General features: G+C 33.5%; 1 protein-coding gene across 2 annotated transcripts; it reads right to left on the reverse strand.

Moving 5' to 3' along the window:
* Positions 1 to 349: 349 nt before the first annotated feature.
* Positions 350 to 26,704, reverse strand: LOC128546568 (sulfotransferase 1C1-like). 2 transcript variants are annotated; one of them, XM_053517363.1, is made up of 14 exons: positions 26,311 to 26,704; positions 19,344 to 19,472; positions 17,048 to 17,145; positions 16,061 to 16,190; positions 14,015 to 14,109; positions 13,354 to 13,540; positions 12,477 to 12,579; positions 7,551 to 7,720; positions 3,813 to 3,941; positions 3,293 to 3,390; positions 2,608 to 2,737; positions 2,185 to 2,279; positions 1,424 to 1,610; positions 350 to 739 (listed from the first exon to the last, which is right to left on the reverse strand). In XM_053517363.1, exons 1-14 carry the CDS (start codon positions 26,375 to 26,377, stop codon positions 633 to 635), a joined length of 1,725 nt encoding a protein of 574 aa, XP_053373338.1. In that variant the 5' UTR covers positions 26,378 to 26,704; the 3' UTR covers positions 350 to 632. The 2 variants fall into 2 exon arrangements, with proteins under 2 accessions (XP_053373338.1, XP_053373336.1); XM_053517361.1 differs by having other exon boundaries at positions 26,306 to 26,703.
* Between the last annotated feature and the right edge of the window lie 95 nt (positions 26,705 to 26,799).

The following is a 26,799-nucleotide window of genomic DNA, read 5'->3' on the forward strand; positions in this document are numbered from 1 at the left end:
TACATTTTTCTTTTCATACGACAGCGTAGAAAGGGTCACTTAAGTACCTTTAAATATGTATATATGTTTGTCTTGTTTGATCTATATGTTTTACATTCATTGATTTTGTTAATGTGAAAATGCATCTCTGTTTGTGTTGAATGTGTAATTGTTTACATTTTAGTCTGTTAAGCACTTTTGAACGTGTACATGTGCATGAAAAGAGTGCTATATAGATGCGGTATAACAATATTATTAATATGAGCACAGGAAGTTTAGGGTCTTCAATTACGCCTTAAATAAACGCATTTATAACCACAAAAAATAACTGAATCAATCTACATATATATAAACTTATCCAAAACATCTCTTTTAGTTTTTCATGTTTATTATACAGAAACAAATTTGAGTATTTATTGAATCTATTAGGTATAAAACGTGGAACGGTAAAATGTAGTAACGTCTCCAGCATATAATATATTGCATTTAGTGTAAAATGGCACTACAAATGCTTTTATTTGTCAATATGTGATGAAATTGGCAGAGTACTAATAAATCTGTGAAGTCCTTGTCTAATGCAGCTTGCTATGTGCAATGTAAACGCTGGTCTTGTGACATTTAGCATTTAACACAAACAGTGCTCGTGACACTGCTTATTCTTCATCAAAAGTCAGTCCAGATCCTTCTATTTCTTTTAGCAATCCATTAATCTTTTCCACTTTATCAGGTGTAAGCAGCTCCTTCCATGCTCCAGCTTTACCTGAAAAAAATGTAATGATTACAAAATACCATTTCATCATTAATTAGTGAGTATGAGTAACTGATTGCAGACTTCTACAATATTTTATCTTTTTTTTTTAATTATGTCACGTTTACTTTGTTGATATGCTAAAAATCATTAAATGAAAATACGTTTATCAATTATACACTAAGTCTAATGTTTGAAAAGTTCTAGGTTGGTATGGAGGCAAAAAGTTTATCTTTTCCTACTCAACTGATCCTGAAAATCAAATAATTGTATAGTTTTACTCCAAATGGTTCCAAACAAATCCACGAAATGACCCAAGCCAGGCTGGCCATCTTTAAGCATCAATAATAATCAAGAGGATGAGGTATCATACTTCTACACGAGCAAACGTTTACATTTTTATTATAATACATTTGTATATATCCATGACACAGTAGGATTCCAAATGTCCAAATACTGCAGTACCAAACCAACCAGACCTAGATGTTTAAGTGCATAAAAAACTGTAAAACTGAACATTGCAATTCGAAAACTTTATATATATTTTATGTAGAAAGCAAGTAAATCGAGTAATTAATAGAAGAATTTCAACAGAGTATTGGAATTAACATATCTCGTCCTCTCCAACATCAAATGACTGGGACATCTAGTAAGTTCTGACAATGTTTCTGATGTTTCTTAAGGTTCAACGGTTACCTTTGTTGATAAATCCACCATCTGTATCATCGAAAACCTTTTTGATATCCCTCCAGTATGACATATTAACTTTGTCATTCTTACGCATGTTGTCAACGTGGCAGTGGTCACATATCCTAGCCACATCATCATCGGTAATTTGCCTATCTAAAAAATCAGCAATTTTCCTGACAGCTTTCGGCATATCCTACAAAATTAAAACGAGCTATAAATTAATACAACACTTCCTTTTGACCATGATCCTGAATATAACACCAGTGTTATGTGTAATAGCTGTGCGTATGTCTACTCAAAGAGGAAAACACGACAAAGTGAGATTATTAAATACGTCGTTCTATCGTTCGGTTGAGCTAGCTTGGCAATGACATGTCAACTACATAAATGAAAGTCGCTCAAACAACATCTTCCTACCCACCAATAAAATTCGACAATAAATTTGCGAGACAGTCTGTCGTCTTTTTTGCCGTTATTTTGTATGAACCCTTTCAAGTTGTCATATTGTAGTGCCATTGTCCTGCCGACATGGCAGCACGGCAGAAAAAGACACCAGAACGACATTGTTATTACCCTGCGCACTAAACACTTCACATCTGTCGAGATTATTTTGTTTGGAAACCGTCGTTGTCGCGTTAGGAAGTCATTACAAATCTGCAAATATCTTTCTTGTCGAGTTGTCGTGTAATCGTACATTCATGCTGCAAACAGGACAAGTCGACATTTCAGAGATAAGAAATTTTAAAACACGTTCTAATTATTCATACCTTGACGAGGTCTTCATATTTCAAGAAAAGAACATTAGGATCATTTCGTCGATTCCAAAACTCAAGAACATGACGGGACCAAGATCCATTGTGTCCTGAAGTAGAGCATTGAATTGAAAGGGGAAAACTGTGATAATTAATTACTCTTGGTAATGTTGGTGCATATACAAAGTAAGCTGTAGTCCCAGTATAGAAACGTGGACAAAATGGAAGAAAATAAAACTACATGTTTTAGCCACATTAAATATCTCTGCTTATAGTTGCTAAAATTCTGAGATGTCCGAGAAGCACAATTACTTTCAACATCATGAATTTTAATAAATCTTTTAATTTCACAAAGAGATGAAACAACATTTATATTAGAGATAATATGAAGCTGAGCTAGATAAATAAGAAGGCATACACACACACAAAAAAACGTACCCGTGCCCGTGACAAAAGCATCAACAAATAGATCCCATGTACCATCAGTTTGATTTAGTCCATCACCCCACTGCATGAGGCGGTAAAAGGAAGTTACAATATCTTTTGGATTCCGGGCAACGTATATAATCTAAAAATGAAGGTAAACATGTAAACAATGCAATGGCTGCACGGTAGTATTATGTATGAAATCTAGAAGAGAAAAGATAAATAGAGATTTGAAAAAATTAACGTGCATTTAACATCTGATAAAATGATGTATAAGATTTTCTGCTTTTATGAGTACATATCCTCGTTCTCTCTATACCATGTCCGTTCTCGTTGGTTGAACTTATGGAGTATTTATCGATATTCATTTGCACATGAAATATAATTTTTTCAGTGTTGTTCATTTACAGTAACTAATATATCTTCTTAACCTTTAACCTACTGGCGGCGAATATTTCTGCCTTAAAGTTTGCGACCAGTGCAGACTACGGATGTGCAGGCTGATCATGATCTGCACTGTTCGCTATTCAGTCAGTAAATTTTCAGCAAACACACTTTTAAATAATAAATGTTATTGCCCAGTTTGAATGATGAACCATTCCATTATAGAAATTAAGCGGGCTAAAGGTTAATCCAGTAAATATTATTTAAAAGTTATTTGTATTTCTAGCGGTACTATGGAAGCAGTTTAGCTTACACGTCCTTTCCCTTTCTGTAGTTGTTCTGGTAGTAGGAAGTGATGCAGATGGCATTTTATCATTCTTGGTGAAGGCATTTCTTCGATAAACTTTATACCTAATAGAAACCAAGACATAGGCAATAAGACCACGTTATAATATATTAACATGAAATTGCATGACAACAACTTGAAAAAGGATATTAATAACTGGTTTTAAAATACGAGCAGAATAAGCAAATTATTTATCTACGTAGAAGATATTTGATGTTTCAGTGTAAGATAGAACTATTTTTCACGAGTTAACGCCAGGTGCAGTATTTTGATGTAAAATTGCAACTTCAAGGAGTCTGATTGTCTGGCTCATTGTTTATTCGAGTATGTGAGAAAACAAAGCTGTAAGAATAACTTCACTGGATTCAGACTGCTAAATGAATCTAAGCACTGAAAGCGATTGCTGTTACGGGTACTACCCACGTAAATTATTTTACTTCACAATAAAATACATAAAATATTGTTTTAACACTAAAACGAGGCTTACCTCGGTAATACGGAAATCTGTCATCCTTAACTTCTATAATAGGGAATCTGTCATCTAACTGAACAGATCTGGCTTTATCAAAATCCATTGTCTGCACAAGAAACGTAATCTCCTGTGTTAGAGTTGTACCTGAAATACACTTGTATTATTTCAGACATGTTGAGATCAAAAAATACATGCAGTAGAAATATTTTCCGACAACATCATTGTAGATAATCCAATTTCAGTGCTTTCAGTGCACAGATATTTTAAAACCATGATGCGTTAAAAGACACAACCTAGTGACTTACCGTTTCTCGAATGAAAATCATTTTAATAGATTAAATACAGTTTTGATGCAGATATACTAGGTTATAACATTTCGAGGTCATCGTGCTTTCACACCTTTATCTACGAATCGAATTGTCTTGAATATTTTTAAATTCAGTCCCTTTATTACAGTATATAAAAAAACAGGTAACTAAGATCTTTTATACATGATTGTAGAAACAAAGTGTGGTCTAAACGTAATTATCTGTTTCTCACTAATGCAATAAACATTTTGATAGTAAACAAAAATCTTGTCCTCAAAAATGTTACTAAGAATTTTGTTAAACTGTAAAATCCAAGTAGATATAGGGTTTTTGTGTAAAAAATAATTTTATCTAATCGAGTGGGCTTCCTGTACGAAAAAAGGACCTGTTTTACAGCTGTAAAACGTCTGTAAAAGACCTGTATTTTGAAATTACAACTGTAAAAGACCTGTAAGTGGGAAAATTATCAGAAATACAGTTGAAATTTTCAGGTGTAAAATATGAAGGTCTCAGTTTACAGCTGTAAAAATTTTACTGTTGAAAGTTACAGCTGTAAAATGGTCATGTCTCAAAATTACAGCTGTAACATTTTTGGAGGGAAACATGAGTTATTATTGTCAGCCATCTTTAATGCATTTTGGCGGGATATAACTGCAATTCACACAGACATCACATCTTGTAAAATTCTGGAATTTAAAGCGGTATAGAGTAAGTACAGATGTTTAATTGTCTATTGTAGTTGTAAAAGGACATGTATAAGTACATACATTAACAATTTACTCTATACTTGAAGCCGATAAGTTTAAATGAAATAATTACAAGATTGTCATATATGTTTTCGTGACTGACAAAGAAAGTTTTATAAACAAGATCTGCATATGTCCTACTTTGTATCCTATACTCTTGAATTTTGCAGTTGCTATACTGTAATCATACCACATACACTTTACGTACTAGATAATTTATTTTGCCATTTTCATAGTAATTGCTACCTTATCTAGAGAATTGCAATTCATCCTAAAACTTTTTGCACCTCTACTTTCGTCCCTTAAAATAATGCTCTCTTTTTCAACACCTATAATATTTCTACAGCTGTAACTTTTGGGCATTTTTACAGCTGTAACTTTTTTCATTTTTACAGCTGTAACTTTTTTTTTTTTACAGGTGTAGCTCATTTGCATATTTCGAACTGTTTTACAGTCGTTCGACAGCTGTAAATTGAAATCTACAGCTGTAAAATCAATGTTGTTATATAAAATCTACAGGTGTAAATTTGGAATAAGCATGACTGTTATTTTGAACAAATATACAGTTCTTTTACAGTTGTAAAATTTCGTACAGGTTCGAAAGACTTTTTAGTTCATCTTACACACAAACAAACACATTTTCTTTTTATTTTACTAAGACAAAAAGTGCGGGCACGTTTCATTTTGTCCAGTTTCATGTTCCTCGCTGGTAGCCCCAGAAGCACAAATGATCAAATTCCACTGCGAAAAAAAATGTGCCGATATATATCCGCAATAAACATTTGACAGGAATATGTTCTACCAAAAAATATGTTCTACCAAAAAATCAGGATAAAATCGTCTCTTTTTCTTTATACGACAATTTTTAAAGCCGTAAAATTTTAAACAATCGCATTGTATGTTGAACAGTTTACAGGAAATCAATGTTCATGTGTCAGTCAAGTACGAGGGGCATAGTGGATGCGGATATTGTAGTAAGAATTGGACAGTCGAAGAGAACGTACTGCTGCCGACATGTGTAATGAATGTGAAAATGGGATATTTGTTTACCAGCCTGGCAATATACTGTTTTACTGGGAGATACTAGTATATGAATGGACTCGAAAATCTTCAAATTTAGTGCAAGAAGATTTACAGAACAGATCCTTTCACTATGATATCGGATGCAACTGCTGGTAAGTCCGAACCATGCTAAATTATGCTATTTCTATTTCTGTTAATACGCGGTTAATGCGAGGCGGAACCTAAAAACTAAGGAAGCATTAATTGGCTTCTATATGCTTAAAACTACTCTTATATGTCTGAAGGAATTACAGAGTAGTACAGTCAAAAATATATTTGATATTTTTCTTTGTGTAATAATCAAATATATTTTTCACTTATTTCCCAGTATTTCTTCCAGAAGCATAAGAAACGTATTTTGTATTTTTTGCTATCATGTACAATTACTACCGCTGAAACAGAACAGATTAAAGTTCTTCTGTGGTGGGTCTTTAAACAAGTAAACTTTCAAGTGTTATCGTGGCAAAAAAATAATACCGGGACTTTTAATGAAAATCAATGGAAAGGTTTGTTTCACCTAAGGGCGGAAATATTACTATAGTAATATGAATCTTTTAAACAAAAAGAACATTCTTACGCCGAATTAAAAGTCCGCTAGTATGCACGTATTTTATTTTTAAAACCCCGGCTGTTGTTGATGTCAACGTTATAAATGCGACGCATCAAAGACAACAACAATATAATAATAATAATGATAATAATAATAATAATAATAATAAAAATAATAATAATAATAATAATAATATGTTTTAAAGAGGATAACATATTTGGTTATAGCCAGTCTAACATATGGTCCTCAAGCATAATAATGTAAACATTCATTCTTACATAGACAGTGAAGACTTAGTGAACGATATGAATCAAAATAACTTACTATGAACAAATAATTCTTATATTGGTATAAACAGTAAGTAGTACAATGAACAGAGATTAAAATATTAAGATAAAATTATGTACAAGTGGTGAAGGAATAAATATTATTTGTAATTTGTAATCCACGCACCAAAACCCTAAAAAGTCTTGTGTCAGAAAAGTACGGGAAAGCATTGAATTATTAACGTAATAAAACGTATTAGCGTCTGATGGCCCTTTCACGCTTCCGTAGAATCAACATTTATTACACGAAATTTATTTTGAAAATATTTCTGAAATGTCTAGGTCTGCAGCTCTCACAAATACGGTTATATCTTACATCCGATACATATACTGACACTCTAAAACGACCTTTTGAGCGATTTGATGAAGTTCCAAAATTATCAATTTACCCTCGGTCAGTTACGGACCCCTGTGGGATTTATGTTTATCCCGGGCTCAAATATCTTTTCGTAGATGAAAAGCTGACATGCCGTACTAAAGCCCAGGTAATTCCAATTTGTAAGAAAATGCTGAAAATTGACTCCCCAATAGCAAAAAAAAAAAAAAAAAAATAACAGTCCACGCGCATACATTTAGACGGGATGACCTCTGCGCGTGACCCCTGACTATCTACGAATCAAAATACGGCTTTCGTTTTCAAGTTAGCATGAACTGAAATCGACTAAAAAAAAATATCACATGATATTAAAATGTGAACATAGCAGTGCATGTTGATACAAATGTAATGAAATGAAGGCTACAAAACTGAGATATAATTTCACCTGATCTCGGGAATGTGCAGACCCAGATATCGTCCTCTCTTGTGTCCATTGTCTCAATTTCTTCTATTTCATTGTCAAACATCCATATTCCCTTATACTGCTTTCTTCCTAGCTGAATACGAGGTTTTTCTTCAGAAGCCTCATTTGTCTGTTCTGCCATTGTTAACTTCCTGGTTTAAAAATAGAATTATCCTAATAGTATGTGCAACCTAGCTGTATTATTACAAAAATACGCACGCGTTTTCTTTTAAAAACTTGAAGGGCAAACAGTTTGCACATGTACCTGTACAACAAAGATAAATGTGTATGGTGACCTTGATTTTTGATCTTCGTCGGTGCAATCGGTCAAGAATGTTTACTCAAAAGATAGCATCCGATACAGAACATTAAACAAATTATTAGATTATATCAGGACACTTTTTCAGCTGATATCTCTAAACGGATCGAGGCCGTCATATATGACCCACGGCACCTTTGTTTAGATATACAGTACCGCGTGTTTTAAATTTAATTTCCTTTTGATATACAAGTCAGTTTCAATAAACACGAATAAAACGTATTGCGCGGTATGTATAGGTATTCAGTCGAAGGACGTTACTGACAGTAACCCAGCAAACAAAAGACATCTATTTTGGGTGATATGACGTCTTTATGAGACGTCTTTATGACGTCTTTTTTGGTTGTTTTTGAAGGTGCGTTCACGTCTTTTAGAGACGTCTTAAAGATGTCTTATTTGGAGACGTCTTTTCTGTTTCTATCTTTTTTCGGTTATGTTTGAAAGATGCGATGACGTCTCTTAAGGACGTCTTTATGACGTCTCTGAAAAGACATATTTGTCGTGCACTATAATGATGTCTTTATGAAAGAAAAAGTAAAGCATCATCTTTTTGAAATGTGAATTTCAACCATAATCCAACGAATAATGAACTAGTATCTTAGAAATTGATTTTTTGCTTATCTAGCACTTGTAATCAGCATGTCCAATAGGTAATCCAATAACTGAGTCGCAATTTTAATAGCTTAGTTCTCAAAATCTTCATCACCGCAAAACCACCAGACCTGGTATCACCTGAAATATATTAAATTCGAGTGTTTTATAATTATCATTCATCATTTTCCCCTAAATTAAATAAAAAATGCAAAAACAGTTTTGATAAATAAAGTAGTGATAAAACAGTTAATGGAAACATTTAACATTTTCTGATTAAATTATCCTCTGACTTCGTAAGTATGAGATATTTTTAAGAAAAATGCAGATTTTTAAAAAAAGCTAATGGTGTTAAAACAGATTTTTCATAAATACATCTCTCTTTTAAATATATGTTTGATGAATATAATTATTAAGTTATAAAAATGTTTAAAGTATTGTACCCACTTCTTCTGCATCACCTTTCTGTATATGATGAATAAACTTGTTATATCTTACAGCTTAAACCGCTGTCAATCTGAATCATGTGTAAACCATTACCAGGATACAGGCGAGACTCGGAGATAACACGTGTAGAGAGAGACGGACCGTTAGTTACCATGGTTACAAGCATGTATTATAAATCTAGTTTAATCATTATGCTATCTCTTTCCTGAATATTTTAAAGTGTATGTACATTATTATTAAAAGTAATGACACAAACTAGAAAATAACTAGACAATAACCCAAATTTACTAACAATTTGGAATATTTTCTGAAGTGCAAAAAAATACCAATTACAAGTTTTAGCTCATTTTCATGAAATTTGGAACCCTAGTAAATACATATTTTGAAAATAAAATAAAAATGTTATACCCGTCCGTTCTATTATGAAGTAAGGAAATGATCGAACTTTCGATCAAACGTACCGGTATATCTAATATCAAAGTTTTTTTTTTCTAACAGTTTATTTTGTAAATGTTATTGCAGCTTAGAAGAACGAAAACTTGCATTTCCTCATAGACAAAGACGTTTTTATGACGGCTTTAAAACGTCTTAAAAGACGTCTAACGACATATTATAAAGACGTCTTTTTCTGGTCTCATACGTCGTGACCATAAAACAACCAAATAAAGACGTCTTTTTCTGGTCTCATACGTCGTGACCATAAAACAACCAAATAAAGACGTATTTTTTCTGGTCACAGACTTCGTGACAATAAAACAACCAAATAAAGATGTCTTGAAGACGTCTTTTGTTTGCTGGGAAGGTGGTTTGTGTTATTTGTATCATTATGAGTGACGAAGAACGTTCACCAATTATCACAATGGAAAACAAACATACATGCATACAGTCAACCTTGTGTTAAAGACCACCTCTGAACAGAGACCACCTGGCTCTAAGGACCACATGTTTTGTCTCCCATTTTAACGTTGACAGTGTATTTCAACCTGTGAATAAAGACCACCTCCCAATAAAGACCACATTTCGGCTCTCCCAAGGGTGGTCTTTATAGACAGGTGTGACTGTATTCAATTTAGATTTAGATTCCAGTATTTCATCAAGAAAGCTTCTTCCGACATTTAATTTTATAATATGATGGAACGGTGTGTGTGTGTGGGGGGGGGGGGGGGGGGGGGGGACTAAATTACAAATAAAATCTGTTGTTCTAGATTCTAGATTGATAAATGCTACATGAGTCCGGTCCTGCATATATTTTGTTAAAGAATGATGCTTCTTCGTTGCATTTTTTTTTTGGTTCAAAAACAGTACGTGTTTACTAGGAGAAGATTGTATAAGAGAGGTTCAACTAATCATTTTTTTTTTCCTGCCCTAGGCCGGTATTGATTTCATCTTTACTTCCTGTTTATATATGGGGGGAAGGTCATTTGATAAACTGTAAATTATGATTGGTGGATGAAAAATTCCACAGGTGTTCGTATTTTCTTAGAGGATGTGCAGGTGCTCTGAGCTGTTTTGTTAGACAGTATAATCCGTAGCAAAGCTGCTGTGGAAATGACTTGTAAAACGTCATATACCTGAATCCCCTGCGACAGAGTTCGACTCTGCCGCCCTGATAACAAGTTACAGCCAGCTCGTCTCCATTTTTGGTCAATTCGTATCACTTGACGATCTCAAAACTGGTCATTTCTGGTCACACATACACATTTCGGTCCCTCATTTTTAGTCTTATTTTTTGTCAAAGTTTCCTAGATCATAATTAATATAATTATGATCTTAAATGTGTGTTTGGCAAAATATGTTGTACATAAACAAACATCGAAATTTTACTTTAAAAACTATTTATAAATATCCGATCGCATGTAAAAATGCAGAGTGCATGCACGTTTCGTAGTTTAGAGTTTGCATTGAATAATGCCGCCGTGTATCATTTTTAAAGATACTTCTTATTTTGTAATAGCCCTTTATACGTTCTCTGTCAATTCTTCTGGGAAAGAAGACCTATAACATGTTTATTCAGAAATTCAAAATGAAATTGGAAGGATGCAACGAGGCTATTCAATTTTGTATGCAAGAACATCTTATGTTTAAATCTGACTTCCGCAGCGGCTGCTATGAAGATAATATACACAAGGAGTTCGAAATTACGGGCAGTTGGAAAATATATGGCAAGGAAATTTTTACATTTATACTTGCATGCCTTTGGACATATCTGTTACCAAACCTTTAACAACTCTGGTCAAATATTGGAGATCTAAAGGCATTATAAACATTATTTACTTAGATGATGGGTGGAGTATAGGCATCCTCTCAGTTTGCAAGCTAAATAGCCAAGAACGATTTGATATTTTGCAGGGATTGTTATTAATGAATTGAAAGAATATTTGAGCCGCGCCGCGAGAAAACCAGCATGGTTCCAGTTCAGCCATGCGCATCCGCGCAGTCTGGTTAGGATCCATGCTGTTCGCTAACAGTTTCTCTAACTGCAATAGGCTTTGAAAGCGAACAACATGGACCCTGACCAGACTGCACAGATGTGCAGGCCTGTCTGAATCCAAGCTGGTCGCAGAGCCACTATGTTGGTATTCTCATGGCGCAGCTCATATATATGGATCACTTGCCCCATTTCATATTGGTTAAGTTACGTGTATGATATTCAGACAAGCAAATCGAGATTCTTCTTTATATTACCGGGAAATTACTATGGTTTCTCTCTCACTTTGTGACAGGTAGTGTAGTCTTCGAGAATATTACCCAAAATAGTAGGAAAATAGTTTGCCCTTCAGCCTAGGAAATATTTACAACATCATGACTAGACAAAGTCAAGTCCTCATAACTACTAGGGGATCCAGGGGTTCGTCTATTGTACTTGCCAGTTAGGCGGACAAAGATTTTAGGCTTTAGTGAAGGAAAAAAAACTCAATAGTTTGTTAATAAGACCCTTAACTTCCCATAAACGTATTCCAGAAAGGATTGTGTTCATCGACACTTGTAATCTTTCAGGAGTTGTCGTTTTATTCAGTTCAACAAGTGAGGTTGCTCATTGCATGTTTTCAGAGAAAGGGTCTAACTGTGGTTCTATATACAGCGAGTTTAGAGCTTAAGAAGTTGCTTGGATTCATAGAATATTTAATTTGGAAGCAGATTTCTATAGAAAATAGTTTGACTGGGATAATTGGGCGTATATAAGAATATATTCCATTACTAAAGGTGTCGTCACTTATTGGAATTTTATGTTATGCTTAGTTTTGAAAGTTTAAAAAGTATCATGCACTTCAATGATAACAAATCCTATTTTTGTTCTTGCAAAATGCTTTGAGTTACCTCCAGTTGTTGCCTTTGAATATAATATATTATGTACATAACAACAACAGCAACAAACACAGCAGCAGCAGCACCACCACCAGCAGCAGCAACAACAACAGCAAATCATTTGCTTAATATAAAAATTATATACTGAACATGTTTTATATTTCAATGTGCTTCAGCTTTTGATAGACTTCGCTTAAAACAATAGAATGTTCCAATGTTCTTCAACTACGTCAAACAAACATTACATTTGCTCAAGTTCTAGCCCGGAGCCGTCCAATTCTTGTAGTAACGTATCAATTTTATCAATATGGTCTTGTGTCAGAACTTCACGCCAAACTCCTGGCCGACCTACAAACGATAGTTTATAATATCTGTTAGACAGTGTAGTTTGCAATTTGCTGTTTGAAGCTCTATTCAGACATGCAGAGATAGCACAAGTGCTGGTATTATTTCCGATCATTTAGAACATAGGGTTCATTCAATGTATGTGAAATATGTATTAGACGAGTTTTGCTAGTATGCTAGCCTGTGTGGAAAGTCGTGAGGAGTGTTTCACATTTCATTACCTTCCATGAACAGACTCAGACAAAAAAGTGTTCTGTAATTTTACTTACCAATAGTTGTAAAATTCAAAAGGATCGTCTTAAAGATTTGACTACCTTTCTATAGTTTTTTATGTACCATCTTGCACCTACAAGAAGCCGGCAAATGCTGTTTTTCATGGCATAAGTAAAACTATAGAAGCTCCGAGGTGAAGTGTGCTTTCTTTGTCATATCGAGGCTCCGAAATTTTAACGTATGGGCAGGAAATAACATCTTGAGGCCACGAGTTAAATCTGTCTTGGAAACGAGATACTGATTCCTTTCAATGATGTAATAGCTCTAGTTCGTGTCCATGGGATAGCACATTTGTCATCTTGGAGTTCCCGTGCATTTGGACCAATCAATAAATAAACGTTCAACGTAATTTTATACTTCCGCTTAAGTTTTAGCACTATTTATTAGAACATGTAAAATATGTATTGTATTACCGATTTCAATTTTACCCTTATATTATATTTACTGGCAAAACAGATCCTTAATTTAATTTGAAATGGTAAGAAAATACAAAACTGGTCATACCTTTATTAATAAAGCCACCTTCGGAATTATCATCCACATATTTTATGTCTCTCCAGTATGACATATTGACCTTGTCGTTGTTCCTCATCTTGTCCACATGACAATGGTTCGCTATTCTAGCAACGTCCTCATCTGTCAACGAACGACCCAGAAACGCTGCTACAGTTCTAATGGCAGCAGGTAAATCCTGAATGAAGGATACATTTTTACTAATACAACTTAGAATTATATGGGAATACTATTATACTAGCTTCTACGTATAACTACTAGAAAACAGACATTTTTACGCTTTATGGATTACAATATTGAAGAGACAAAGTATGATCTTACTTAAGCATACGCGATGTATACTCTATTTTGTTGATATTTTTACCATGGTATTTGAAGTTAGGGTATTAGAAATACGTTGGTGATAACCGGTTGTTCGGTAAACGGCGTCTGTTTTAAGTAATTATATAAAAACTGCTTTTTTTCTAAAACGGATTTACTTCATGAAAAAAACGTCAAATATTTCCATTTTAAAACACACATCTGACAAAAGAAACTATTCTTGAGAATTCTAAGCTTTATCAAATTTTCATGTGTTACATTTTAATACATAATCATCAAAGCATATACTGTGTCTTTTATGTTCACAAAAGCTAAGTTATATTCTGTATACCCTGACTACATCTTCATACTTCAAAAACAAAATATTTTTTTCATTTCGCCTCTCCCAGTATTCCAAAACATGTCGCGGCCAAGGACATGCATACCCTGAAAATAAAGATAAAATTCAGGTAAATTTTATAACATCATTAATGCAACATAGCTAGAAAAATCAGTTGCGTACAGGAATAATTTGGATGTACATAATTAAGTGTTTAAAAGGAGGACAACTTCTGACTGTAGATATTTTTTACATATTACAAGTTAGAATACAAGAATTAAGATCAAATTTGTTGTGCACAGTTTTTTGTTATTAAGCACTCGTGTCATATAATTAATGTATATTGAACTAGATATGTGTCAATAGTACACAGATGCCCAAACTCCTGTCACTATACATGGTTTCATGACTTGTATTCAATTCATGTATATTTTTGACTAGCAAGGTTCTTCCCTCTGGTCTGACTGACAGAAATCATAAAAAAGTGAATAACTTCACATACTGAATAATGCTTGAATGTCTTATGACCATACGTCAAACACTTTTTGAGATATGTGCACAACTTTACATGCTGAATGATATTCCTTTAACACTGGGTCAAATACCTTTTGCGATACGTGCAACATAAACTAAGGCCCGTGTAATGACACTTTTTGACTAAGTCATGGGCCATAACTCCTGTCTGGCTGTATGAGATCCAAATTAACACCACTGATGCACAACTTCCCGTGCTAAATAACAATCCTGTGAGGTTTGATGATTCTGAGTCAAATACTTTTTGAGATATATGAGATATAATTCGGACGGAGGACGGAGAGGGGCAACTCTAAGTGCCCCCCGCCCCCCACGAAAAAAAAATAAAAAATAAAAATGGGATGGGCATGGGGAAGGACACAAAAACTGTTTTTCACATTGCCTGTTTTCAGACCCTATGTTTTGTTCATAGGAGGTAACGCCTGAAACTATTCAACTGATCTTTGCTGAGAGTGTAAAAATAAAAATTAAAAATTTAGATCTTTAAAAAAATAAACATTATCTAGTCGGCATCCAGACTATTTTTCATGCAAAAGACGTGATTTAAAATAGAACGACTTAAGCTACACATAACACGTTATTGTGCACCCCATCCCATCCCGGCCACCACTTTTTTGTTAAGTGTGGGGCTGGCACTTTATTTTGCCCTTATAAGTAAGTAAGTCCGTCCATCCGTTCGAAATTGTGTCGTGCATTTCTCAGAAGGGTTATCAAACCTCACAGGATTGAGTTTAGGCATATCAAGTTGTGCACCTGGTGTTTTAATTAGGATTTCTTACAGCCAGACCAGAGTTATTGGCTTTGACTTAGTAAAAATATCCTTAAAATCTAAACGTTTATGTTGCAAGTATCTCAAAAAGTGTTTAACTTTATATAAGATTTATAAAGCATTACAGGAATACTATTCAGCAAGTGAAATTGTGCAACTGGGTTTTATTCAGTCAGAAGAGGGTTATGACACTTGACTTAGTCACAATTGTGCATGAAAAGGCATAAGAATTAATGTTTATTTCGTATGGCCTTAAAGGGTCATGAAACATAATAAGAATATCGACTTTGTGAAATAGTGCTTAAAAGTAAGTGTTGGCTTGCATATATCTTTAAAAATATTTCACCTAGAATCATGAAACCATGTACAGTGACAGGAAGTGGGGACACCAGTGTCCTATTGACACACATCTAGTTCCAAATATATCGACCTGGATAAAAGCGCATTTAAGCTAAGAAGTAAACTAAATAGATTATCGTGCATTTATTTTAATTGTTTAACATTAATACTAGGGTAACGTATCGACACGAAGTCTATGTAAATTTATTAGCACAAAAGCAAAGTTAAACAATTGGGCAACAGGGAAAAAATATTTGATAAAGGAAAACGGTTTGGAACTGCCTTCAACTTGAAACGATCAGCAGCAAATAAAAGATTTGTGAATTTAAACCGGTTACTGGTGTACATCAAAACTCTTTCTTTACTCCTGTTTTGTTCCATTGGTACAGGATAGTGTAATTAGTTTATATCAAAACCTTTTCCTTCCACAAAAGCATCAACAAACTGGTTGAAAGTTTTATCTCCTTCAACAAGCTGGTCTCCCCACTGCATAAGCCGATAAAAAGATGTGACAACATCCTTGGGATTACGCGCCATATATATTATCTAAAGAGACGAAGCAAAAATATGCACATGAAGTATAAATACATTTAGTAAACATGCCAACTATAATTGAAGTACTAATTAAAAGGATAAATATCCTGTCGGAAAAGTCACGTTACAATAACACAGCCCGTGAAAACATGATAAAGATATACACAGAAGTACTTAGACAAATTACATAATATATAGACAACGAGGACGAAATGAACAAATTAAGGAATGTTGCGGGGCACCGCCCTGAAACTGCCTGTTTCAAAACACATATGTCGAGAGAATTATATAAGAATGTACTCATTGCTCTTGCAAACAAAAATTCTTTCAAATGGTATATAAAGTGGTTTGAATGCACTCCTTTTTTATAAGGTTCTAAAATGTTGATAAGATGTATTTGTAATACATAAAATTTGCAACGCAATATCATGTTATTTCTTTTGACATTTCAGAAATAACATATCCCATACAGTGATTTGTAGTTGAAAAAAAATCATAGTTTGGAGTTCAGTTGCGAAGGAATCATGTCAGGATGGCGCTGTCCGAGTGATATAATAATACCCATCTAAATAACAATGATTTAATCAAAGTGCAAATCACTGCTTATTTCGATTCTTCAAAATTATTCCGATTATTAAATGTTTTCAAGTATAGCCACGTGCTTCCATCAAATATTTGCCTGTTTTGTGTGAGTTTCTTTTCAGTGCACCGCTGTATGACGTCCAACGTTATGACGTAATCAATGAATCGAACAGCGAGTTGTTGCATAATAATGCCCAACTATTTTCAGTCTTCTTTGTAAAATAGGAAATAAAACCGGGTCGTGTTAGAAAAAAGACAATTGTTTAATAAGTTGCCGAATAAATTACCCTTCCCTTTCCATTTTGTAGCTGTGTTGGCAATAGGAAATGGTGAAGATGACTTTTGATCATTCGGGGTGACTTCATGTCTTCAATGAATTTCAGTCCTAGAAAATTATGAGGAATATAAGTACGAAGAAAGTTACTGGAAAAACAAACATTAACATTATTTACTATATATAAATTAGACAAATGGAAAAATAGAGTCCTACGGCACATTGAACAAAGCCAACAAAGAAAAAACTTTTTAATATATTGTCTTTACTTAATGGCATTAGGAATAGTTCGTATAAGAGTAACATTTGAATACATGTGAACCAAAATATTTTTTGCAGTAAACAGTGTTTGTCATAATATGTGGTTATGTATGGCAAAGAAGGATTGATTGTTACTATACACTATCCTATATAATATGTGAGAAGTAGTGGCATTTATTACTTCTCAACAGGCATAAAACGGGAGAGGAAGTATTTTATTTACAACCAACCTCATAATCGGCATACACTCATCTTTATAATATTGGGACACAATAGGATTTACTACCTCATACATGTAACAGATATACGCTCACCTCTATACTAGGTGAGAAGAGTTGGTGATTTACTACCTCATAATAGGCATACACATGTAAGCTCACATCTATATACATATGTGCAAAATAAAGGTATTTTCAATCTCACAACATACATACACATACATATATTGTGACCTGTGAAATTAAATGTTGTTTTCTACCTCATAACAAACATACGCTAACCATTATGAAATGTGAAATAAAATGTTATTTTCTACCTCATTACAGGTATATACTATAACCATCATAACCTGTAAAATAAAATGTTATTTTCTACCGCATAAAAGACATACACTAACCATTATACATGTGAAAAATAATGTTATTCTCTACCTCATAACAGACATACGTTAACCACTATGACATACGAAATAAAATGTTATTTTCTACCTCATAAAAGATTATGACATGTGAAAAATAATAGTAGTTTCTATCTAATAGGAGGGTCCTGCAAAATGTTCTGTCACTGGGTTTGTATTTCTTAAGTTCTACCTTTTATAAAAATTAATTTTATTACAAAACTTCAAAGTATTCCGCCTTTTATACCCAATCGCGAAAAAAGATACATTTGTAAATAGTCTTCTTTTGGTATCTGTTGGAAGCACTGATAAATGGCGCTGCCAAGAGATCTTCTGGACTTATATTTCTTTCAAGAAAGCATTTTCTTAAGCCTTTGAAATAAGAAACGTCACAAGGACTCAAGTCAAGTGAATAGGCGGATGGTTAACAACTTCCGGCTTTACAGAAACAAAAAAGACTTAACAATCTTGTGAGAGGAGGTATTATTGTGCATAAAACCTGACCATGTTTTGCTTGGACGTGTCTTATTGTAAAACTTTTTCACTTTCTTCAGTACCGAGTTCTATTAGAATCGCCCAGTGACTGTATACCAGGTGGACAATGCACTTGAACGACTGGCTTTCTAGAGTTGAAGAAAGTTGCGTACGACATCATTTCGAACTTATGGTTCTGTTGGCAATACAAGGGCATTTTTGATCTTTTCGCTTCCATTGCTTATTATTAGCCATTCTTCCTTAAACACGTGCACCCAAGTTTCGTCACCTGTTAGCAAGTTAGAAATAGCCCGACATTCACAGCTTTTGTATGTTTTCAAAAGTTCTCGGGCACATTCAAGGCGTTATTTCTTTTGTTCCTCAGTGAGCAAATCAGGTACTCACATCCCGCAAACCTTTTTTAGGTCCAAACTCTTTTTCAGAATTGTTTGCACACTGCCTTCTGATATGCCTATACAACTGGCTATATCTTTTACCGACAACCGCGCATCCTGTTCAGCCACAGCTTTTACAGGAGCGATGTTTGGTTTAAACATATTTAATCTGTTAAAGTCATTAATATATGAATGTGATAAGCGAATAATTATACATGTGAAAATTAATGGTATTTTGTATTTCATAATAGACATACACAAAACATTATGATATGTGTAAAGTATGGTATTTACTACCTCATAATGTATATGAGCCGCACCGTGAGAAAACCAACATAGTGCATTTGCGACCAGCATGGATCCAAAACAGCTTACGCATCCGCGCAGTCTGGTTAAGTTTCATGCTGTGCGCTAACGGTTTCTCTCATTGCAGTAGGCTTTTAAAGCGAACAGCATGGATCCTAACCTGTCTGTGTTGATGCGCAGGCTGGTCTGGATCCATGCTGGTCGCAAATGCACTATCATGTTGGTAGTCACATGGCGTGGCTCAATTATACACTTACCTTTATAATAGGGGAATCTGTCGTCTTTAACTTCAACCATTGGAAATCGTTCATCTAACTGTACTTTATTTGCTGTGTCAAAGTCTAGTGTTTGAATGAGATATACCATTTCTTGTGTTAATGTAGTACCTGAAATATACAGTAAAGTCTTTTTTAAATGTGCCTGAAATTTCAGTTCTTTTACACTCTCGAATACTAATATATCATCTGGTTTTGTTTAGGTAAAATAACAGCAGTATTTAAATTTGATAAAATATTCCGGGAAACGGAAACCAAAGTTTATTTTTATATTAATTGTATACAATTTATTTAAGCTATTATAACAATATAAGTCTTTCATCAGAAATTAAACCAAGTATCGTCAGGCAAGACAAAGTCATCCACAAGTTAAATGGCAGCATACTAAACAAGAATTACAGACGAGTATTGTGGCATATATATATCCCGTGAAAAAAAAACTCTTGATAGAACAAGTATATCGACAAGTTAAACTAAAGAAGAATAGAACAAAACACGAAACTCTTAACAACATGCGCAAAACAGTTTATGCTGATATTGTTCCAATACGAAAGTAAATATCTGAGGTTAAATCTGAAATCACAATAGGAGATTCAGTATAAGTGTTACATGAAATTATATTATGAAGTCTAAAACGTGGTGTAATACATATGTAATACAATTTAACAAATACAGGATATGCAATAAGTATTATGTAATACAACACAACAAATACAAGCTATTCATTAAGTATGGCATGTTTTATAAAGAATAAATTAACACTAAATAACAATAAAGAACATAAAATATTATCTTAGACTATAATTTAGCAATGCTTGCATGCAATATTTCACTGAATGTTACATACGCACGGACGAACTATTATGTTTCTAAAAACAAACAAAAAATTAAATTTCATGAATGAAACTTTAAATCTGCAAACTACCAAATTTGAAATCACTAAGACAGACTTTATACTAGGATAATTTGTCCGTAGTATTGTGCATGCCTGCAGCATTTAATGCAGGTGGCTGTTGTTTACATAAACTGTCCATGTGAAACAGTAATTGACTGTTATCATTTTTACTGCAAACTGGATACAGTATTATAGTCATGAATCATATCAACGGGACTTAAATATTTTTGTTGACACCTCTTAATCATGAAAGGTTGAGCTGATAAGTTACAATGACAATCGGTATGATATCATCCAAATTTAAACGCTGAATATTTATACGAAACAGAAAATTTATGAAGTGGCAATAGGACATATTTTAACAGATATGAGGCCTGATTATGTTACTAAAAAGATATTTAGATATGCAAATTTTAAAGCGATATACATGTGCATATCGTGTGTATTTCATCGTATGATAGAATTTCAAATATGCATTCGCTTTACATGCAGCAGAAAAAAATCCGTTACAGACAGAGACATGACATCATAAGATTTATATAAAAAATTCAAATGTTAATAATTGACATTTCTTAAACATGTCTGAGTAACAAGAGGACTGCAATACATGCAGTCAACGAATTTACGCAATGAAATTTAACCCTTTTGGGAGAGGCAACGCCTTTAGACTGAGTGTTAAAATCGGATTCGAAATTTTCAGTTATTTACGATCTTCAGTGTGGTGTGTAAGACCAAAAACTAAAATGGGCTCCATCAAACCAAGTTCTATGATTTTCACAAAACACTCGTTTCGACCATGTACGTAAAACACATACTTTTACAATGTACAATATATGTACAATACATGTCTTTTAATTACTTTTTATGGTGAATTCAGCGGCTAAAAGTAACGTCATCTATATTTTGAATTTATACAATATCGTAAATAACCTCATTGCTCATCGTGGATGAATTTTCCAGTAACCGCATTTTCAATATAACTATTTAGATTATGGATGTTCGTAATTCATGCAAGGTCGACCGAATTATTTGATGTTTGGAGTATATTGTTTTTAAATTCCAATTTACATATAGCGCCGAAACATGCCAATGTTTCCTTATAGCATACATCGGTTATGTCGACATGGAAAAGAACTAATTCCAAAATGTAATTCTTCGTTGTTGTTTGCTTTGTCATGGCACCCTAACCGTCTCTCTCCTGCTTTATCTACATAATCATTATAGTTTAATTCTTTCGAAAACAAGAAATAAAGAGAAACAAAAACAGCGAACAAAGTAACGACAACTGCGGAAGATATATTTCCATTAAAGTTTTAAAGTTGTTTCCCTTGATCACAGAAAAAAAACCACTAATGTATTTTGTTAAAGCGCAAATATCCGTTCAAATACAGTATCCATCACATGTTGCTTATAAGATATAGTGAAGTTAATTGCACTAAATCATCATGGAAAACAGCTATAATCAAACTAATTCTGGTACATCACTAGCAAAGCCGACAACATCATCTGTTTGGACATATATCTATTTCCCATGTTCGATTCTCAAACACGTCACGACATTTTTCTTTCTTGTTTAACAATTAATTTTCTTTTATTTACTTGCACTTATACGCATTTGTTTCTTCAGTAAAAATCTAAGATTTAAATTTTAAAGATCACTTTTCCATTCAATCTATAAAAAATATCCTTATAAATTATAAACCACAACAGATCAACTAAGAACCAAATCGGTTATACGAACATATTACAACTTCTGTCAATGAAAGTGAAACCATTCGTAATATTCCAAAGTTACAGGAAATAAAAAGCATCTGATTTTTTTTTGTATGAACGATTGTATGTATCTATTTGTAACATGGCTTTTGTAAAGCATTGAAATCTCGGTTTGTTTCGTGGAGTGGAACAATCCGGTATTAACTGAGCTAATTAAACAACTTGTATATCATGTAGATTACTGAATTTTGTTTCCTTCCTTTTCCCACTTTTTTATTGTTTCAGTGGAACGTTGATTATGTAAAATGTCTGTGAAAGTGGAGACAACTGCGTACGAAACTAAACATAAAATAACAGTTATGTACTTTTCCAAAAGTGTTTGTAAACGTAATTTTTTGTATCATGAAATGTTTCTTGAAATGCACACATACTAGGGCAGTCAATAGAAATGTAACAACGTATGATAATCAATGGAAACAGTATCATCAGCAGCAGCAGCATCATCATCAACAACAACAATAACATGAGTCATTGTTACTAATATTTCCAACGATATAACACATTAACGTTCTATGCACAGTCAGATCGTCCAACCAAACATATCACATACTTAATGTGTGCGCACTTTTGAAATAAGATAAGCCATGGTTCAGACAGGGGCGTACCCGGGCACACGCCTACACGCATATGCGTATAATTCAATTTCGGTGCAGTGAAAACGAAACGGCTTTAAATGCTAAAAATGTAATAAAATGAAAAGCCTAAGGCGGTTAAATGGCTAGTTAATAAAGTTTTTCATTTGAACAATAAAGTCTGAATGAGATTATCAATTTCGTTTTCTAAGTGTTAAACCGATTAGTGTTTTCCATTTTTTTTTTTCTTAATTCGTGAATATAGAAAAAACGTAAAAAGTAAGAATAGGTTTCATGGAAGCACAGAGCAGAGAAAATACAGCAAGATCCTAAAATAGAGCACACACGTACAAGTACACAAACTGACAGCGAGGACAAAACGAACGGATAAACGAACACACATGAGTAGAATCAATAACTGTAAGAAATAGCACAAAAGTGAACAAACCTCAAATAGTGAGTATAGACATAACAACTAGTGTCGATAACATTTTATTAATTATTTCAAATATCGTATATTTTTAACTGAAATTGTAAAGGTGTTCGCCACCATGTCATATGATCTTGATTAAACATGGGTATATTGGGTATCACTTGGTTTCAGTATTCTGTAGAAGAAATTTTGCAATGATATATCTCACAAGAACGAAAATGCCCATAGGGCATACTTGAGTAGAAACATTCTAACAATGTATGTGAAGAAGTGTATTAATGCTGAGGGAAAGAAGCAGGTAACGCCATCCTGAAACGCATAAGATTGTCAATTAAAGTAAACTTGCAATATTTTATAAGCTCGTGTTGATGTCTCTAAAGAACTAGCTAGCATTTAACAGTGTTTAATGTTGAGAAGAAAACCCCGGGTGCCTCTTAACGATGAACTGGTAGCTGGATAAAGCCATGCACTGTTCACAAAGCCAGCTTGATGGCTTACTCTTAATAAAAAAAAATAGACACCTCGTGAACACAGAAAGATACAAGCGGATACAAGCTACATACGATATCTCAAAGCTATACTATATTTAAAAATATGAACAATTACATCATATAGTTCAAAACATAAATTAACTGTACCATGCAATATGTTAAAAATAAGATAAACTGCATGTTAAGCTAAAACAGTTTAAATATTTATTACTAGTACAAGGAGTCTAGCCAATAACTTACATTTAAGATACATGTAATCTAATTAGATGTTTTAGATTTAGGGAATCATTTTGCCAAAAACACCAAGTTGCGATACTCTGTCCAAAAAGAGATCTATTGTGCATATCATGTAAGGAAGCCATCGAGCTGGCTTACTGGAGGTCGGTGGTTCTACTTAGGTGGCCGCCCGTGATGAAATAATTCACGGAGGGGCACCTGAGGTCTTCCTCCACCATCAAAACTTAATAGATCCCGTATGAGCTAAATTAGTGTCGGTGCGTAGCTATACCTTACAAATCTATTGCGCATGCAATTGTCTACAGCAACGACCGAACGTTCGTTTATACAAACATACCAGCATAACACTATGTATGTCCACTAAACCTCGATGTACTCAATTTGGGCATGTCGGAAAATTTCATTTGCACTAATAACCCGTCTCACTCTGCTGTTCAAGTTTTAAATGATACGTGTTTTATTGGCAAATCAAGAACAGCAGGAGAACAAAAATGATCGGTCGTAGTAAGAAATTAAAAAGAAAAATAATACTAATTTTAAAATATAACACTCTTGGTGTTACATTAAAATCAATATATATCCAAATCTGGATACCGATATTACATTTAGCAATATACGCAGTTTGAATTTGCAATGTTGTTTACGTTTACTAGATAAAAAAAATACGTTTCGCGTGAGAAAACCTGAAATATATGTAATGTGCGGGAAGATAATTTATCAAAAACCTGTTAAAATACGGATGCAGAAGTCATGCATAAGATTAAACATTGACGAAGATTTCAAAAACGATAACAAAAAAAAAAACTAGTTGCACACGGTTCGAATGTTCACATGCGTAGCATTTAGGATAAGGTAAGAGTTTAGATGCAGTTTTAGATGTGTTTCAGTGACGCAATTATTTCGAAACATAACTATATATCTAATTAATGTACTTGACTATTGATTTAAAGTTGTTGTGTTCTGGAGAGTTTTGTATAGAGCAATTCACATAACTCTGATTTTTCAACATTCTAGCATAATTCAGTTTGTTATTTATTGTTTTATCGAAGTAATTCATGACAAAATCTGTAAACTAGATATTAAGCATTTCAAAATCTTAGATAAATTATTGATAAATAGTTGTACGGACCAAGTATCGTGCCAGAGAGACAGAGCTATTGAAACACCAAGGTAAAGTTACATAGGACTCTATATACGAAAAATTGGTTATATTCCTCAAAATGTCCGTTGCAGTTTTAGATACTGTCACGATCCCATCCAGTAAGAATGAGCGGAGTAATAAACTATAAATTTAAATGATAATCTTTGTAATATGTAGCAATATTGTACATCAAAACGGTAGCAACACATTTTGGTAGTCACTACCAGAATTCGGCAAATTTTAAGTGGTTACTACCAAAATGAGTCACGCTCAACGCAGTTTGGTGGTTTGAAAAATGTAGTACAAAAATACGTTGGATATGTACACATCAAACGCAAAACGGTATTAAAATTAATCTCAATCTAACGATTTACAAAAAGAATATTTTGTGATGAATTGAGTCATGGTGGACTTTACCTTGACCTTTTGACCTTGAAAATATAACGAAAACCCTCCACCTTTAAAAAAAAAAAGAGATATTTTTACCGGAAATACTTACCTAAGACCCCTAAAACGCGCATGGAATTCAACATTTATGTTGATGTGGGATGTTTAAAAAATATTAAGAAATTACCTCGATTTTTTAAAAGGGGATGTGATTAGGGTTTTTAATTCCGTATCTATTGTATAGGTGAACACAAAATTTTATATTAACACTGCCCATTAAGTATTATAGCATACACTACACTTTTCTGGATAAAAGCGAAGTGATGTTACGTTTTAACTGATAAAATACAAACTGAGATCTGTACGTATCCGGGCTGGCATCATTGACACTTAATGATCATGCACTCTTCTCTCCTGTTTTCGTTGTTTCTTTCATATTTATCATCTTATTTTTTTCCAGCTTTGAGTATGGCATGCAATGCGACTGATTGTGATTGTTTATATATACGAAAATATACCTTTGAGTTTACAGGTCCAAAAATATTAAATAGGTAATCAAGCAGCATTTCCGGACTAGTCGTATAATTGCGGAAAGAAATAATCGTCCATTGTTTTCCCACTTAAAGTGGCATGTTCATATTTTTATTTCATTATGGACCTATACCTGACATTTTGGTAGCATTTTCAAGGAGATGTCTTTTTTTGCATTTTAAGAAATGTAAACAAACCTAATTACACGTGTGATCAAACCCACATGTTAGCTGTCAGTTTTGAAGATATTTCATTGTGTTGACCTGCGACACAAAAATCTCTCTTAGAAGATACATGGCAAATACTTTTCTTGGTGTTCATTTGTGGTAAATAGATGATTTAAGAACATACGGTTTGCAATCCTTTTTAAAATGGACCTGACTATTTGTTACAACCCTCAGAAGATTGTTAATTTTATATAGAACATATGCCAAATTTATTTACTACTGTATAAACTAACTGAGTAATAAAACACTGTTCGTACCTGACCTTGGATAAGTGATAACCCAGATATCATCTTCTCTCGTATCCATGTGTTGAATTTCCTCGATTTCATTTTCAAACATTAAAATTCCTTTGTAAACTTTTCTAACAAGTTGTATTCTCGGTTTCGTGTTTCCTTTAGGCGACACAGGACTTGCCATTTTTGCTATCCAATTCTTTGATTGTTGATTACATTTGTCTACAGTTCATATCAGTCGCTTGTTTAAAACAGTTAAATTCATATGATTACAATTGATATAAGACAAAATCCAACTGATTACAACTAACGTAGTATGGTGTCCTACACCCTTCTGTTAAAGTTAAATTGTTATCATTCAACTGCACATAAACATTAATAAAGAGAAACCTGATATTTAGATCACTGCATGTATAATAAACTAGTGCATATAGATCACTGAAACTAGTGCATATTTTACAGTATGCTATTCAAAAACTGCACTAGGAATAATATTCAAGACAAGTTTTAGAGACCAC

The sequence above is a fragment of the Mercenaria mercenaria genome, chromosome 11 (genome assembly GCF_021730395.1).
Source record: "Mercenaria mercenaria strain notata chromosome 11, MADL_Memer_1, whole genome shotgun sequence".
NCBI lineage: Eukaryota > Metazoa > Mollusca > Bivalvia > Venerida > Veneridae > Mercenaria > Mercenaria mercenaria.